Below are 17,013 nucleotides of genomic sequence, written 5' to 3' on the forward strand. Positions count from 1 at the left end.
TGGTTTTGTCTGCTCCGGCCGGGCAGGAGGAGCTGCTGCTGGTGAAAAGCCAAGAGGGGAAAATTCGTAAAGACGTTGGTGCCCAGGGGCCGGGAGCTGCCTGCGCAGGACCTGAGGGGAGACGGCGAGATCTTGGTGAAGCCGAAGGTCCGGGAACTGGCCCTGGGCCGGTCCTCGTCCCTTCCAGCTCTGCGGCCCGGAGGAGAGCAACCTTTGGGGAAACCGCGCTTTCCCAACAGGTTTTTGGGGAGCTGGGGTTCTTATTTTGGGGGAGCAGGGTGGGGTTCTCTCCGTCCTGAGCTGGGGTTGAGCCTGGAAGCCGCTCAGGAGCCAAAAATGAGCCTTGGTGCAGGAAACTCCAGCTAAAGCCTGGCCGCGACTGGGCAAACTGGTCCCTTTTGGCTCCCAGCGTGGACCCCCAGGGTCAGAGCAGGGCGGTTGGTGGCGCCCCCAACCTGGGACGCCGCTGTCCCTCCTTGGCGACCCTCTTACCATCACGGAGCGTCCATGGAGGGGGGGGTGGTGGTGGTGGTGGTGTGCGTGTCCACCCCATCCTCTTGCCGTGACCGGGTGGGGACGCCGTAGGGCGTCGGTTGGGCACCCCTGCCCCCCAAATCCTCCGGCCCCACTGCGGCTCCGTTCTGCTGGTGGGCTCCACCTCAACCCCGGAGGCTCCCCCACCCCGCGGGCTGCCCTCCCGGCTTCTCCCCCGCCACGTGGTCCTTCAACACCCGCGGGAGATGCCCACCAGGGTCCCCGGGGAACCCCCCCCCCCCGCCCCACCGCGGCTGTGGAGATGTAGGTGAGGGTCCCCGAATTTTGGGCACAGGCTTGAAAGTTTCGGGCCGGTGCCATCGGCGTGGCCTCCGGGCTGTGCCGCAGAGCAGCTCCACGCCGCCAGGAGCTGGACCCGGTCGCGCGCTCCAGCCGGCAGCACCAGTACTAGAGGAAGCACTGGGACCAGTTCGGCCCTGGTGTGATGGTGCCAGAGGCAGGGAGAGGCGGGCGCGGAGGGCGCCCGAGGCGGGGAGAGCGGAGCCCCGCGCCTCCCAGTAGGACCCAACAGCCCCAGCAGGGAGCTCCCACTGGTGGATCTCCGTGGTGGCACGTTCCTCCCGCCGGCGGCGCGCGCGCGCGGGCGACCGTCCTCCCGCAAAGGGAAGGACCGGGCGAGCTGTGGAACTGCTGGTTCGGGGACACCCACCCCCTCGCGCCCTGCTGCTTCCACCGAAATCTCACGCTTTCCCCTTGGAGCGGGCGCTCGCTCCGCTCCCCGACGCCCGCGGCGGAGAACTTTTGGTTTTCTCCACCTTCCGGAAGCAAACGCTCGTTCCTCTGGCAACGTAAAATTTCCTTGGGTTTTTATCCCGTGCGCAAATCTCTAACGTGGAAATAAAAATCTCCTCAGGAACAACCAACCTGGGGTTTTTTTGGGTGGGTTTTTTTTTTTTTTTACGTTGCGGTTTAATGCGTGGAGGTTGGACGAGTGGCGGCCGCGTGGCCGGGAGCAGAGGCCGCGTCTCAGCCAACCTTAAGAAACGTAACCGCGAGATGCTGAAAAAGAAGAGGGAAGAGGACGATCGAGGGGCTCTGGCCGGGAGCAAACGGTCTGGGTGAAGCTGCTGGAGGAGCAAAATGAGGACGATCGAACGGTCTGCGCGGTGGTGCGAGGAATTAGGAGGAATTGGCCTTTTTCCCCTCACGGGTGAGCCCGCGCCGGAGCGCTTGGCTCTTTTCTTCCCCCTGAGCGGGCTCCGATGGGCGGAGGAAGAACCCCAAAGGTTAAATCTCACACGGGAGGACGGCCCGCCCTGCCCTCGTTCCTTTCCGTCTCGTGATTGTGGTGCCAAGCCGGGCCAAGCCGGGCCAAGCCGGGCCAAGCCAGGCCAAGCCAAGCCAAGCCAAGCCAAGCCAAGCCAGACCAAGCCAAGCCAAGTCAAGCCAGGCCAAGCCAAGCCAACCAAGCCAAGCCAAGCCAGGCCAAGCCAAGCCAAGCCAGGCCAAGCCAAGCCAACCAAGCCAAGCCAAGCCAGGCCAAGCCAAGCCAAGCCAGGCCAAGCCAAGCCAAGCCAGGCCACGCCAAGCCAAGCCAGGCCAAGTCAGGCCAAGCCAGGCCAAGCCAAGCCAAGCCAGGCCAAGCCAAGCCAAGCCAAGCAAGCCAAGCCAGACCAAGCCAAGCCAAGCCAGACCAAGCCAAGCCAAGCCAAGCCAAGCCAAGCCAAGCCAGACCAAGCCAAGCCAAGTCAAGCCAGGCCAAGCCAAGCCAACCAAGCCAAGCCAAGCCAGGCCAAGCCAAGCCAAGCAAGCCAAGCCAAGCCAAGCCAAGCCAAGCAAGCCAAGCCAAGCCAAGCAAGCCAAGCCAAGCCAGGCCAAGCCAAGCCAAGCCAAGCCAAGCCAAGCCAAGCAAGCCAAGCCAAGCCAGGCCAAGCCAAGCCAAGCCAAGCAAGCCAAGCCAGGCCAAGCCAGGCCAAGCCAAGCCAAGCCAAGCCAAGCCAAGCCATTTCTCCTCTTCCAGGCACTTGGGAGGTTTTTCTTCTCCGCCGCGTCACCTCTGCCGGTCGGGGCTCGGTGCCCCCTTGAGGGGCTTTGCACACTCGGAGCACGGGGACGTGCCCGCGCTGTGGGGATCAGCGGCGCCGGAGTCTTCCTCCGAGCTCTTCCCGCATTTTGAGCGCTCTCCAGTTCTCCGTCCTCTGTGTCCCCGCTGGTGGACGATGAGGCTGGATTTCCTGGTGAACCTCTTCCCGCACTCGGCGCAGGGGTAGGGCTTCTCGCCGGTGTGGGTCCGCTGGTGGGCGATGAGGTCCGAGCTCTGCCCGAAGCTCTTCCCGCACTCGTGGCACTTGTAGGGCTTCTCCCCCGAATGCCACTTCTGGTGTTTAACGAGGCTGGATTTATTGCAGAAGAACTTCCCGCACTGGGAGCACTGGTAGGGCTTCTCGCCTGTGTGGAAGCGCTGGTGGGTGATGAGGTCCCCGCTCTGCCCGAAGCTCTTCCCGCACTCGCTGCACTCGTAGGGCTTCTCCCCCGTGTGCAGCCGCTCGTGCCTGAAGAGCCCGTACCTCCCCCGGAAGGACTTTTCACACTGGGAGCACTGGTAGGGCTTCTCCTCCGTGTGCGTTCGCTGATGGATGGTGAGCTCCGACCTCCGGGCGAAGGTTTTCCCGCACTCGTGGCAGGCGAAGGGCTTCTCCCCCGTGTGCACGATCTGGTGGGTGAAGAGGTTGGACCGTTGGCTGAACCTCTTCCCGCACTCGGGGCACTCGAAGGGCTTCTCCCCCGTGTGCGTCCGCTGGTGGACGACGATGTCCGAGCTGCGGGTGAACCTCTTCCCGCACTCGTGGCACTGGTAGGGCTTCTCCCCGGTGTGCACCCTCTCGTGCCTGATGAGGGTGGACCTGTCCTTGAAGAACTTCTCGCACGTGGAGCACTGGTAGGGCTTTTCCGCCATGTGGCTTTTCTGGTGGGAGCTCAGCTCGGAGCTCTTCCCAAACTCCTCTCCGCACTCTTGGCACCTGAAAGTCTTTCCTCCCCCGTGCAACCTCTGGTGGCAAATCAGCTCCGACCTGTCCTGGAAGCATTTCTGGCAGTGGGAACATTCGTAGGGACTTTCCTCTGCGAAGAGCTGCCGCTCCGCCGGGGTGAGCTCGTCCTCCTGCTCCGTCCCTGGGCATCCCGCCGTCCCCCGGTTGCTCTCCCGAGCTCCCCCGTGGTTCCTCCCTTCGGATTTTACCGCCACCTCACCCACTGCGGCTCCACCGGGACATCCCGGCGCCACGCGGCGTCCTTCATCCTCCCTCCGCATCCCGTCTCCTGCAGGGTTAGGTGGAGACGGGAGTTACCTTCTGCCCCAGGAGGGGACGGTACCCGGCGCGCCGGCGACTTCCCGGGGGCCGGCGAGGAGTCGTGGGGTGGAGGGCAGCCGCGGGGGGGATGAGCTCCAAAGGAACCCCCCCCCCCTCACCCACCGGTACGATCCTCACGGGCTGAAACGGAGGCGAACGCCTGGGGGCTCCTCTCCCCGCGCCCCGATTTCTCACCTGCATGGGTGCGCCGGGGGCCGCCCGTCTCCTCTCTCCCCGTGGGACCAGGTGCTGCCGTCTCTCCCCCTCCTTCCATCCAGAGGCTGATTTGGGGCTGGAAAGCCCTGTTTTTTTTTTTTTTTTGGGGGGGGGGTGTGTTAGACACCCCGCCTTCAGCGCTCCCTTCCCTCTGAGCGCTCCGGCCAAACGGCGGGTGGGACACCCCCCCTCTCCCCCCCGGACTGGGGGGGTTATTTTCCACCACCCTCTCGCTTGCAATGCAGCCTCACCCCAAACCCCCTGTCCCCAAATCCCGCGGAGCCCCGCGAGCGACTCTTTAGCTTCTCCTTGGGGCCAGCGGTGCTGCGGGTCACCGGACCCCGGGGCTGGGGGATGCGGTCCCGCGTGTGTGTGTGTGTGTGTGTGTGTGTGTCCCCCCCTTGTCCCCAGGATGCTCAGCCAGGCGGCGGGGCGGCTGCTGGGTGTCGCTGGCCGAGTGGCTGTGCGGAGGCACAGGAAAAAGCCAAGGGGGAGGCAAGGGGGGGACGACACACGACAGTTCCGGCGGTGCCGAGGCTGTTCGGGAGATGCCCGTGCCTATTTACCAGCTCCCTTCGCCCCTGGCTGCTCTCCATCCCCCGGGAGAGCGGAGGAGGAGGCCCAGCAAGATGCCCAAAAAACCCCCTAATTATTTGGGGAGGGAAGAGACGATAAAGCCTCTTCCGCCGCCTCGCCGCGGCGTGGGAGGGTGAAGAGAGAGGCCTGCAACGGGCTTTTGGGCTTTTGTTCCCAAAGAACGGCTTTCCCCGCCACCCTGGGCCCCCTGGAAGCGATCCCAACCGGCCGGAGGCTCGGACCGAGGTACGGCGGCCGCTCGCTCGGTTCCCAGCCGGCAGGATGGCTTCACCCGCACCGGCCGGGCTGGAAACGACGACGGGGGGGGTTCTTTCAACTCCTCTCCCGTCGAGCACGGGCCCCTTTTTTGCCGGGGTCCCGGCAGCTCAGCGGGGCTCCAAGGCGGGGGGGGGGGGGGGTCGCACACTCGCCCTCCCCTCCGAGCGCTTCCCGGCTCCGTCGCACCCTCTGCCGCCCCCGCAACCGCCTCGTCTCCCACCCCGCAACCTCCGCGGTCACCGTCCTGCCCAGCGCTTCGCACCCCCTCCCCGGTCCCCCGCAGCACCCAGCACCAGGGAGCCAGAGCAGAGGGGTTTTTTTTTTGGGGGGGGGGGGGGTGTTGGCTTTACTGGGGGGCACTGGGCAGAGCAGGCTGAAGCGGCCCCTGCGCTGCGAACGGCCCTTGGCTCCTGCGGAATCGCCTCTCTCGGGTAGACCCGGAGCCCACCGCGCCGCTTCAGACCCCCCCCACGCCCCCCCCACCCCATCCCCACGGCTGGAGCCCACCCTGCGCCGGGCCCGGGACGGCCGCGGGGGCCGGGGACGGAGCGGCCGCCCCCCGGCAGCGCGGGTCTGGCCGACGGAGGGTGAAGGTGGCCGCCCCAGGCTGGATTTTTGGGTCAAGTCGGACGTTGGCCCTTCTGGATTTCTCCCCGCGTAACCTCACGACACCCATGTCATCCCCCCCCCCCCCCCCCCCGGAGATGGGTCTGCCCCTTCTTCCAAAGGTGATTAAATGACTCCCTGCCCCCCGCCCCAAAGCCCTCTGTGGAGCCGCGCCGCTCCGTCCCCTCCGGCTCGTCCTTCGGCACGTGGGGACGTCCCGCTCCTGCGCCGTGATGTCCTTCTCGAAGAACATCCCGCCTGCCTGGGCTCCTTCAGGGCGGCCTCCCAAGGGACGAGGGGCAGGGCAGGGGGGGGGGCCGCAAGGGTCGGGACACCTCAGCCGTCCTCTGTCCCTCTGCGCTGTCACTGTGGGGACCTCGGAGCCCTGGGGAGGACGTGTCCTCAGCGCCCCCATCGCCCCATCCTCCTCCGCGCCCAAAAGGAGGGGTGCGGGGTGGGTCAGAGGGGTTGGACCCATGGCGGGGTGTGGGCGTGAGGGGGGGGGGGGGGGGGTCATGTCCAGCGCGAGGGCTCTGGGAACCGTACCCAGAGGCGAGGAGGGGGACGAGGGGAGAGGCCATCCCTGCCCCAAAGGGTGTCCAGGAGCCCGTGCCTAACCACGGGGCGGGGGGGGGGGGGGGGTGGTGTCCAGGAAGAGCAGGGGGGGGGGGGCTGAGGAGGAGCGGGGGGGGGGGGGGGCTTGCACACCTCCTGCCTCCGACCGCCCCAGTGCTCGCCCTGCAGGGAGGGACCCCCGGGCTCCTGCCCCCAGCACCGCTGCAAAACCCCCCGTCACGGGCGACGAGGCGTTGGGACAAAAAGCCACCGGGAACCAGAGGCCACCTGGGCCGGCAAAGCTTTATTGGCCAGCACGCGCCCAAAATCCCCAGTCCAACCGCGAGCTGGGGCTGGCGATGCCACGCGTCACCCCCCGGCAGCCCTTCGCTTCACCCGTCGCTCGCTGGGGCAGGGCGGAGGTGGATGTCTGCTCCTGCGGGGCTGAGGGGAGGAGGGCAGGGGCCGGCCAGGGGTACCGAGCTGGGGGAAGGGGTGCCGAGGGTCTGGGGGGTGCTGCCCGTGAGGATCAGCTGGGTTTTCTCTGTCACCAGCCTAAACCAGGGGCGGATGACCTCGCCGCTGAACGAGGCCGGCGGGAAGGTGAAGATCCCGGCCCCGTTGTCGGCGTTGATGAAAGCCACCAGCCCCCGCGCACAGTCCAGGCAGACCCAGATCTTCCTGGGGAGTGGGGACTGGGACAGGGGGGTACAAGGGTTGGTGAGGGCCTCAAACTGCCCTCTGCAGTGCGTCACTGCCCAGATCCCTCCTTCAGGGCTGAATTTCGTGGTGTGATCCCTCTCCACAGAATCCCTGGCCACCCCAATGGCCCACCACGAATCACCTCCCACCTCCCCTTGCACCTCCACCTCCCAGCAGTGCCTCCCCTCTCTGAACCCCTCCCAGCCCAGCACGCAGCACCAGTAGGTAAATCTCTTGGGGTTCTCGGGCAGGGACTGCCACGTATGATGCCAGCGCACCCTTCTCCGGTCCGCTGAGAGGACGAGCTTGCTGTGAGCCGTGTCCAGGTCCAGGGTCACCACGTCTGCAAGGGACAGGAGGAGCCAGAGCGTCAGGGGCAGAGCTCGGTCCTGGGCAAGTGTTTCACCACGCCAGGGCCAGGACCTGCTCCACGGGGCATCTCCTTCCTCCCAAAGATGTCCGTCCCGGGGCTGCCCCGGCCGAGCTCTGCTCCGTGGGAACAGGCAACGGTGGGGGCAGGGGGATGGGGAGGCAGTGGCTGGGTCTGGGCAGCGCACAGGGGGCCAGGGGGAGACGGCACCTCTTGGCCCCAACGATGCGGCTCAGAACGGGTGGGAAAGGCAAGAAAACGGGGCAGAACCCGGGCCGAGTGCCGCGGTCTAGGTGGTCCGAGTCAACAAACACACCCAGGCACGGCCAGGCCCTTGCACCACCAGCCCAGTCCCCGTCCCCCCCCCGCCCTTGCAGACGAGGAAAGGGAGGAGAACCACCCACAATGGCAACGAAAACCCCAATTACCGGGATTCTCAGGAAGCAGAAACTTTCTCCACGCTGCAAGGAGAGACAAGAGCCGGTCACGTCCCACGGCTGGCCACCAGCGACGCGGGGCAGGGGAGAGGCGACAAGCCTGGGCTGCTCTCCTCGAGCTGCCCACCCTCCCGGGCACATCCCCTTGGGGCTTCCCCGCGCCCGGGCAGGGGCAGGGAGGGAAAGGGCCGAGCGCGGAGTGCCCGGGCGAGGACCCCGCGCCGTGCCGGAGCTGCCGGAGACTCACCCAGTGCTGCGTCTCGTTTCTCTGGAAAGCAAAAGTAAAAGCGATGGGTGGGGAGAGGGGACACCTTCCCGTCCCACCAGGGCTGCTCCCGCAGGAGCGGGCAGAGCTGGGGAGCTGCCCAAACTCCTCCTTTTTGGGGAGCGTGGAAGGAGCCTCTTGGCTCCCGGGGCGGGCTCCCTGCCAGCCTGTGTCGTCCCCCGTCCCCCCCCACCCCGTCAGCCCACCCGGGCGCTCTGGAGCGAAGACGGGGGGGGGGTGGGGGGGGGGGGCTCAGCCTGCTTTAAGCTCCCTGGGGAATACTGGGGCAGCCTCAGCAAGGCTCCGCCGCGGGCAAGGCTCTCCCGAGTGGGAAGAGTCGGGAGACCCGGGCAGCTCTGCCCCGCGCCGCCGGAAAGCCGATGGAAGTGGCGGGGGGGGGGGGGGGGGGATGAGGGGAGGACATCCCTCTCCGTAAGCACCAGAACGGGACGGCGCCGACCTGCAGCTCGGTCTCCGCTCCCCACGTCGATCCCCGTCTCTCTCCACCAGCCAGGACTCGCCCCACGCCCCGTTCCCAGCCCCAGTGCTCTCCCGTCCCAGCTTTGGGCTCCATCAACCCACGCCAAGGGCCAGGGAACGACCGAGAGCCACCCAAACCCAAGTCCCTCCCGGGGGGCTCCTTTCTCGGGAGGTTGTGCTGGCGGAAGGGGCCAGAAGGACTCACCCAGCTGTCGGGACTGCGCCGCTGGAAAGCAAAGGGAGAGGCAGAGGTGGTCAGGAGAAGAGCTTGCGTCCTGGCGGGTGGCATCTCAAGAGGGTCTCTTGGACCTTCCCACCAGCCGCGTGGTGTGGCCAAAATCCCTGTCCTCCCACCCGCACCCCGTGGCATTTCCCCCTCCCTTCCTTCGCCCAAAGGGGCGTTTTAACGAAGGCAGAACGCTGTTCTGACGCGACGGCGATCGCCTTCTCCTACGCCCGTGAGCCAGGGCTCGGCCTCACCCCACACCGCTCCGCCCCGCTCCATCCCAAACTTACCCGTCCTTCTCCACAGATAAGCACCGAGGCCGGCAAACACAACCCAGAGCACGAGGAACACGCCCAGAGCTGCCATCCAAGGGTGGGCGCTCTGGAAAAAGGGAGCTGAGGAACCAAAACCACCAGGAAAGGGCTCGCTTCGCACTCCCGCGTACGAGGAGAAGCGAAAAAAAAGCAACACACCCCAGAGCTTGCAGCTCCTGGGAGCCCCTGGGCTCAAGGGGACGCCGCCCTCTGCGTCCCACGGGAACGCCAGTGCTCACCTGAAGCCCGCGAGCCTCTCGAGCTCACCTGAAGGGGCAGCCCCCCCCCCTCCCCTCCCCGTCCCCCCCCACCCCACCGCCTTCCACCGGGAAGCCCAGACCAGAGCTGCTCGCAGAGACCACCCCCCCCCCCGCCCCGCCGCCGGCGCCGCGGGGTCCGGCGTCAACCGTCGCACCTGAGATGTGCAGGGACGACTCCCGCTCCTGGTTGAGGCGGGCGTTCCTGACCACGCACGACAAGACCCTGGCTCCCTTCCTGGGCACCACGGTGACGTCTTCGATGTTGAAGAGGCCCCTCTTGTCAGGGGAACGTCGCTGGGAGGCCGAGCGGAGGAGCTGCCCGCTGGGGTCTTTCCACAGCAACTCGGGCTGTGGGTACCAGCCGGACGATCGACACGTCACCCGGATGCCGCCGTCCTCGTGAGCCTCCAGAGAGACCTGAGGGACAGAGCCCACGGCTGGGGGGCGGGAGGGGGGGTGAAGAGCCCGTGGTCAGGGCGGCGTTAGGCAAGGGCGCAAGTCAAAGGCGAAGACCGAGTCCGACACCAGGCACAACCCAGGCGCCGGCGGGGCTGCGGCGCCGGGCGCGGCAGAGTCCCTCACGCCGCCGAAGCCGCCCCAAGGCGCGCGGGAAGCGGAGAGCGTCGGTGCCAAACGGCCCCGGACCTCCCGCCCGACAGGCCTGGCGGAGGAAGAGCTCCAGAGGGCCACGAGGACGCCCTTCGCGGACGCCGCCGAGCCCCGGCAAAGCCGCCGCGTCCGTGCGGCTCTGCCCCCCGGACACCACCTCCGGCCCCCGCGGGCGGGCTCCCTCCTGGGCAGGCGCGGGGCGGGGGGGAAGAGCCCCCCTCGGACCCCACTCTTCCAAGGGCTCTCGGCCTTCGGCTCTCAATCGACGGGCGTGAGGATGGGACAGAGCTCTGGGAGGGACACACAAACCCGTGGAGACCTGGGCCGTCCCCCGGGAACACCGCACCGGCCACAAACCTGACACCTCCAGGTCCATCGTAGCTTCTCCGTAGGTGGAGCCGTTGGTCACGGTGCAGACGTACTGTCCGTCATCGGAGGGTCTCAACGCGATGATATGCAAGTCCAGAACTCCGGTGGAGAGATCATCTCTGACCAGCCACGTCCTCCCAGAGTATTCCACCATCTGGTCCTCATTCCGGTTCTCTCCGTTTCGGTAGTGGTGCACCATTTCAGAGAGCTGGTGCCGCATCCACCTGATCTCGAAGCTCTGAGCGTTCGCAGGGGGGGACAGTTGACATGGCAGCACGAAGTCCTGCCCCACGGTGGCACGGAGAACCTTGCCGGGTCCCACCACGCTGAACTTAGCTTGGAGGGGGAGAGGGACACAGAGAGAGACGGGGATCGCCCCCGCCTTAACCTACGGCGTCGCGTGGCCGGCCAGGGGGGAGCTGGGCGCGAGCGGCGCGTGCTCCGTCCCACGGGCGTTGCTCTGCCCTCCCCGCGGCCCGAAGACCCTGGAGAATCGGGAGAGGGAGTGGGAGGACTCGAAGGAGCAGGAGGATTCCTGGGAGCGGGAACCTGCTCCGGAAAACCACCTCTGCCCCAGCCACCCTGCTCCCAGCGGAGGGGACGGGAGACGTCCCCGGGGCAGAGGAGGCGTTGGGTGACGAGCCCAAGGGAAAGCAAAACCCACCCGCGGCCGAGCGCTGGGCTCGGGTCCCCCTGCCCCATGGCAGCTCCCAGCCGGAGCGGGCGAGAGCCCCCCCCTTACCCCGGCTCGTCCCTACCTGATCCCGGCTGGAGGAGATGGAGAACCACGAAATAACCCAGGAGGCCCCTGGGGCTGGCGGGGAACCACATCTTCACCCGGAGCTGGAGGCGAGGGCGGGGAAGGGAGGCAGAGGGAGGGCGATGGGAGGGGGTGACAGCCGGCAGAGAGGGGACGGGGAAGAAGGGCTGGACCTGCTCCCCGCCAGAGGCTGCGGAAATCCCACCAAGCCGGCAGCCCGGGCCCCTCGACGCCGGCGGAAAGCGATGCCGGAGGGCAGGACAGGACCACGCTCGGCTCCCCGCTGCAGCCCCCAGCGCTGTCCCCGCAGGAGCTGCCTTGCAATCCCCTGGCCAACGGGGCAGCCTGGCGAAAAAAGATAAGGGAGAGGGAGGGGCGAAGGCGCTGGAGCCTCCCTGAGAAGCGTCCCAAAACACAGCAAAGCGTCCCGAAAACGAAACGGCGGTGACGGGTCAACGGCGGCTAATCGGGGAATGGCAGCCGCCGTGCTCGGTGGCCGATAAGGCCAACGCTCGTTAAATCTCCCGCGGGCCCGGGCAGCGCAGGCTGGCGCCGGAGCAGGGAAGGAGCCCCGTGGAGAGGGGGCAGTTCTGCAGCGTCCCCACCACCGCCGGCAGCTCGCGGAGGGGTAGAAGGGGGACAAGATGGGGTGGGCATGGGGGCTTCAAGCGCTGGGACATTCCAGAGCCCTGGGGAGGACGTGTCCTCAGTGTCCCCGATGCCCCATCCTCATCCGTCCCCAAAACGAGGGGTGCGGGGTGGGTCAGAGGGGCTGGAACCCATAGCAGGGTGTGGGTACCGCGGGTGCTGGGGGGTCGTGCCCAGGTGTGGGGAGGGGGACGGGGACGGGCGACCCCGTATCTACCCCAAAGGGTGTCCAGGAGCCCCTGCCTGACCCTGGGGGTGCCCAGGAAGAGCAGAGGGGGGCTGAGGAGGAGCATGGGGGCCCGTGTGCCCCCCCCCCCCCGGGATGGTGTAGCAGGGAGGTCCCGTCCCCAAGCCACGGGTCGCCCTGACCCCGGTCCCTGGTCCCAGCAGCATCGCACCCCACAGCCCCCCCCCCCCCCCCCTCCCAGTTCAACACCAAACCCCGCGGCAGCAGCGGTCGTTACCGCGAACCGTCGACCTCCAACGGCCCCGGGCTGGGAGACCCCCTCTGCGGAGGGAGATCCTCCTCCAAGTTTCCTCTCCTCTTGCGCCGAAAGCCGCCCCGGGGCAAAGATGCTGCCGCGCACTGAGCCCGATCCCGAAATAAGCCAGCTCCTCCAAAATACGCCGGGTTCTCCCAAACGAGCCAAGGGCCGCAGCCGACTTGACCGAGCGCCCGGCTGGGAAGGGAATTAGGTAAAGAAAAAGGCTCCGAGGTGCTCAGCGGCTTGTCCCCGGCGCCTTCCCGGGTCCGGATCGGGCTCAAGGGCAACGACGGACGAGGTCACCCGGCTGTGGCCGGATGGCTCCGTCCTGGACACCAAGCAGTGAGTCCAGCGCGTCCCTTGGCTTTGTCCCCAAGCCACCACATTCCCAATGGCCAGTCCAGGTCCTGCTCCGGGGGGACCTCCAGGAGCTTTTTCTGTCCCCCCCTCAAAGAACAGGGACCTTCTCTCCCCTCGCGCAGGCTCCCCAACTCGGGCTCTGCCCCCAGCCGCAGCTGCGCCCCGGTGAAAGGCGCTCCCAGATCTGCTCCGAGGCGCTGCGGCCGGAAAGATTCTCCGGAAAGGACGGAGCGGGGGGGAAAAAAAAAAAAAAAAGAGGGGGACGTGATCCCAGTGCCGGCCTGGAGCCGTCCCAGAGCTGCGTCCCAGGGCAGCTGCGTCCCTTCCCGCAGCCCCAGGGAGCTGCCGGACGACGTTAAACAAGGAAAGAAAATCCCCAATTTTTTTTTTTTAAATTTATTTTTTTTAAAGGAAATTCTGCTAGATTTTTTGTTTGTTTGTTTGTTTTTGCCACGTCATTTTGAAAAACGAAAGGGAAGAAGGTGCGCAACGAGAGCAGAAAACACACCCTGACGCCGGGCGGGGTGAGGGAAAGCTCACGGGCAGAGGCGGAGGCGGGAGCCTCTCCCCAGCCAGAAGAAAGGGAAGACGGCCTCCCCCCCGAAGGAGGCTTTTTGGAACTGGAAGATGGGGAGCTCACGCTCGGCCAGGTAAAATACCACTTGCCCCCCTCCATAGTCCAGAGCCACCCGCACCCTCCCAGTCTCCCCAGCGGCGGGGAAGGTGGTGATGGGGGAAGCGAAGGCGCGGTACCGGTTCCCGCACCGCCCCATCGCCCAGACCCCCTTCTCCGGTTGAAGCTCGAGCCAGCCCTTCCTGGGCACGGAGCGTCGCGCCACCCCCAGCGCCCAGGCCCTGCCTCCGGCCACCTCCACCTCCCAGCAGCGCGTCCCCCCCGCGGTGAAGCCCTGGCAGCCCAGCACGCAGCAGGAGACGTCGAATCGCTGGGGGGTGGTGGGCAGGTCCTGCTCTGCGTCCGCCCACCTCGCCCCACGCCGGTCGCGGGACAGGACGAGGCGGGCGTTGGCGGTGGCGGGGTCCAGGGTCACGAAGGCTGCCGGGGATGGAGAGGAAAGTGGCGTTGGAGGAGGACATCACACCCCCCCCCCCCCCTCCAAAAAAAAAGAAGCCCCTGCTCCGGCCGGGACAAGCCCCAGCATCACGCATCTGGCTATGTCCTGGGTTTGGGAAGCAGAGACACGTCCACATCTCGGGAAAGCCTTGCCTCACGCCGGAGGACTGGGCAAGAGCTCCTTTGTATCTTCGGGAACCCCGGGGCGAGCTCGACTCATCATTTCCCCGCCTTTTTAGGCACTATTTCAGCTAAAAAAATGACTTTGCCGGAGCCGTCGCTTGCCTCCGCTCCTCCAAAGAGCCTCACCTTTTCCATCTCCTCCCGGAGGCGGTCCTTGCTCTTTCTCCAGTTCAGATGGCAAAACGTCTAGGGGATGAAGAACAGAGGTTGGTCATCACGCTCTCCGGCTGGGAATTCTGCTCGCTAACGCCCCCGTCGTGGTTTTCCTGGGAAAACACGAAAAACGGCAGCAGGCAGAGCTGCCCCCTCCCGTAACGGGGGGATAACGCCCCCATCGACGCAGTCGCGCTCCACAGTACCTTGAAATCTCCCCAGCGTCTCTCTGAGGACACGGTTTTGTCGGGAAATGACGTGGAGCCTCCGCTCCAGGTCCGAGAAGGTCTCCGTCGTCCCCCGGGCACTGCCCGTTTCCCACCTGGATGCAAACCTTTCTCCTTAGAGATGGGAACTTGCCGTGACGGCATGAGACGCTGGGAGCATCCCTCCTCCCCCTGCACCCCAGGCGGTTTGGGGATGGTGGGTGAGGTGGCTGTGCCCAAAAGACCCCCCTGTCCCGGGCTCGGAGATGCCAGCCGGCTCGGTACAGGAGGACTCTTGGGTCCCCCTTGCCCCGATGGCCAAGCCTTAGGGTGCTTCCTGCCGTGGCATCCCCACCCTGGGGTTCAGGGGCACCTTCTCGTCTCCACGCCTCTCCCAGACTCCCTTCAAGCCCTGCCTGAACTGCCCAAATTTCCGTCTCTGCTCCAGAACCCGCGGGGACGCTGACTGTGAGCCTTCCCCCGCCATCGAGACGTGGGTGGTGGAAGAGCACGTACCTGTCCACAGTGCTCCGGGCATCCTGGAATAAAAACAGAGAGAGAGAGAGAGAGAGAGAGAGAGAGAAGCCTCAGTCTGCCATCCCAAAACTGGGGGAAGACTCCAGCCGAGGTGACACCAGACCCTCTCCTGTCTTGCCCTGGTGAGAGCATCCGACCTGCAGGAATCTGCTCGCAGGTTGCTCAAGCTTCTTCTCCACCTCGCAGATCAGGATGTCGAGGAGTGAAATCTGCCCTGACATCGTGGTCTCCTCTTCCTCCTGCCTCCTCATCACCTCTCTGTCCAGCTCTCCCAGCTGAGCCAGGAGGACGAGCTCCTGGTCCTTCAGAAACCGGCGCAGCTGCCGAAACTCGGACACAATCCGCTGCCTCTCAGCCTCCGTCTGTGCCTGCAGGACGCGGGGACACAACGGCAGGGACTACCCGGGTCCAACACCTCCGCTCTTTTTTTCGGGGTGGTGGCCACAGCTGCTTACCAAGTAGTCCTGGCATCGCCTCTCTCCACTTATTTTCAATCCCAAAATCTCTCCTCTTTGTTTCTTGAGCTTCCCCAGGTCGCTGCGTATTTGCTCCTGGAAGAAAAGAAAAAAAAAAAAGTCGTTTGGGGCGGTATCTAGGAGGGGGTGGGGGAGGGATGGGGTGCTTGGAAACACTCCCCGTTTGGGGAAAAAAAAAAAACCCACCAAAACCCCAAAATCACAGCGTGGGCGTGAGGATGGAGAAGACACGGGAGGGCAACAGAGGAGCCAGTTTCATTCTCACGTGAAATAAATCGGAAAATACCTGTTGACCGATTTGGGGCAAAGGGTTTAGGCTGAAAATTAATGGTTTTGGCCAAAAAGAGTTGTGTGTTGGGTTTTTTTTCCCTAGCTTTCCCCGTTTATTTGTTTTCGCGGCCAAACAACTACAGCGAGCTCCGAAGCTGGCTTGAAACCTTCCCGAGCAGCTCAAAGAAACCCACAGGATCCCCTAAGGTGGTCGGAAAAGGAATAACCCAAGCGCCGTCATGGACCTGACCCTGTCCTCCTGGGCAGACTCCTCTACGTGGGCCGGCGTGGGACCTCCACGAGCCCCCCTTGGTCCCTCAGGGCTGGAACCAGACGCTTTTGGGTTGCCCTTCAAGGCCACCGTCCTCTTGCGCCACGAGCAGAGATGCTCCTTCTCCTCCCGGCCTCCTTCCAGAGCCAAGAGCTTCAGCTTCTCCGCCAAACGCTCCAAACGCTCTTTGGGCTGGAAGTTTCCTTTCCTGAGCCGGCTGCGGTGGCCGGCTGCCTCGGCGTCGCCCGGCTTCCCTCGCTCCGGCCAGGACCGGGCCGTGCCGCCCCTGCAGCCGGTGGGGTCGCAGCCCAGGCGGCCGGGATCCGGGCGACGCTGCGGGACGGCGCGGCGGGTGCCGCCTTCTCCCCCTTCCCTGGCTCTAGAGGGAGCGGAGGCCATGGCAGCAGCTCCTCCGGCCTCTCCCCTTCCTCTTGCCCCGGCTGCCTGCGGCGGAGAGAACGCGTGGGAGGTCTCGGCGCGGCTCGGGGAAGGAGGAGCGGCAGCGGAGGGGAGCTCCGAGCTCTTGTAGGTGCTTTAGGAGGGGGCGAGCTGAACCTCTAGCACACCGTGGACTTCAACGCCCCCCTCTTGGGCGCCGAGGCCCGCCTACGCGCCAGCCCGCGCCAGGGGCGCTGACACCTCAGCATCGGCGTCTCCGCTCCTGCGATGGCCAAAGGAGAAGGACCCGACCTCGCCCCCGGGCTGGGACCCGGCGTTTCGTCTCCAAAGCTCAGGCTTTCACCCGCTCCTTCGTCGGGACGGGTGTCCATCCCCCCCCGCCCCCGGCTCTTTCAGAGCCTTAGGGTGCGCTGGCCGGCGTGGAAGCCCTCCAACGTGCCCCAAAACCGCGCTGGAAAGCGGCTTTTGCGCCTTCTTGCTGCTTTCCCGTCCTTGGGAGCCGATTTTTAATCGATGGATGCGGCAGATGCAGAACCTGAAAGCATCCCCCCAGCCACACGGACCACCCCCCACCCCCGCCCCCCCCATCCCTGGGCAGCCTACGGCGCACGGACGGACCAGGGCAACCCCAAATTTAAGAGCCCTTCGCCTTTACGCTTGGGAACACCGCCAGGGTGGCCGGGACGCTGCCGGTTCCCTTTGCCGGGACGTCCCCAACCAGCCCGAACGAGACACTTACCCACCAGGCAGCAGCAGGAGGTCTTTGGGGATTTATTATTATGATTATGATGATTATTATTTTTTAATTTTTAGCCCACAGGGCTCCTCTCCAGCCACCCCAGGGCTGGTGGAGCTCAGAGTCGGATCACGTGGAGGACAGACGGAAAAATACCAGCCCTATTTAAGGAAACACGGAGAGGAACGTCCTGCCCGGCCTCTCGCTGCCGGGGCCAGGATCGGTGACCCCAGTCTGGATCGTTTTCCAGCTGAGGCAAAGCTTGGGTTGAAAATACTTCATCGTTTTCAGCACTAGGACAAAATATCTCTGTGGCCACCACGCACCTCAGGGGCCACCCAAGCACAG

General features: G+C 65.6%; 3 protein-coding genes across 3 annotated transcripts in view; all 3 read right to left on the reverse strand.

The window, feature by feature from the left end:
• Window positions 1-74: 74 nt before the first annotated feature.
• LOC104342229 (uncharacterized) overlaps window positions 75-17,013 on the reverse strand; it is a gene marked incomplete at its 3' end in the record, with an annotated part of 145,339 nt that continues 128,400 nt past the window's right edge. Inside the window, exons 4-8 of the mRNA XM_086481354.1 lie at window positions 16,894-16,899; window positions 2,550-3,613; window positions 1,457-1,554; window positions 1,205-1,310; window positions 75-189 (exon numbers count right to left, since the gene is read on the reverse strand). Of these exons, the coding sequence (XP_086337480.1) occupies window positions 75-189; window positions 1,205-1,310; window positions 1,457-1,554; window positions 2,550-3,613; window positions 16,894-16,899 (1,389 nt within the window). The remainder of the gene's footprint in view (window positions 190-1,204; window positions 1,311-1,456; window positions 1,555-2,549; window positions 3,614-16,893; window positions 16,900-17,013) is intronic.
• LOC104341965 (butyrophilin subfamily 1 member A1) lies at window positions 6,363-11,156 on the reverse strand. The gene is made up of 8 exons (XM_086481363.1): window positions 10,868-11,156; window positions 10,098-10,445; window positions 9,287-9,568; window positions 8,848-8,952; window positions 8,537-8,557; window positions 7,834-7,854; window positions 7,578-7,610; window positions 6,363-7,122 (listed from the first exon to the last, which is right to left on the reverse strand). Exons 1-8 carry the CDS (start codon window positions 10,938-10,940, stop codon window positions 6,470-6,472), a joined length of 1,536 nt encoding a protein of 511 aa, XP_086337489.1. The 5' UTR covers window positions 10,941-11,156; the 3' UTR covers window positions 6,363-6,469.
• LOC104347897 (E3 ubiquitin-protein ligase TRIM7-like) lies at window positions 12,768-15,929 on the reverse strand. The gene is made up of 7 exons (XM_086481367.1): window positions 15,510-15,929; window positions 14,969-15,064; window positions 14,651-14,881; window positions 14,493-14,515; window positions 13,977-14,092; window positions 13,744-13,803; window positions 12,768-13,416 (listed from the first exon to the last, which is right to left on the reverse strand). Exons 1-7 carry the CDS (start codon window positions 15,927-15,929, stop codon window positions 12,899-12,901), a joined length of 1,464 nt encoding a protein of 487 aa, XP_086337493.1. The 3' UTR covers window positions 12,768-12,898.

The sequence above is a fragment of the Leptosomus discolor genome, unplaced genomic scaffold (assembly GCF_034619465.1).
Source record: "Leptosomus discolor isolate bLepDis1 unplaced genomic scaffold, bLepDis1.hap2 HAP2_SCAFFOLD_117, whole genome shotgun sequence".
In the NCBI taxonomy this organism is placed as follows: domain Eukaryota; kingdom Metazoa; phylum Chordata; class Aves; order Leptosomiformes; family Leptosomidae; genus Leptosomus; species Leptosomus discolor.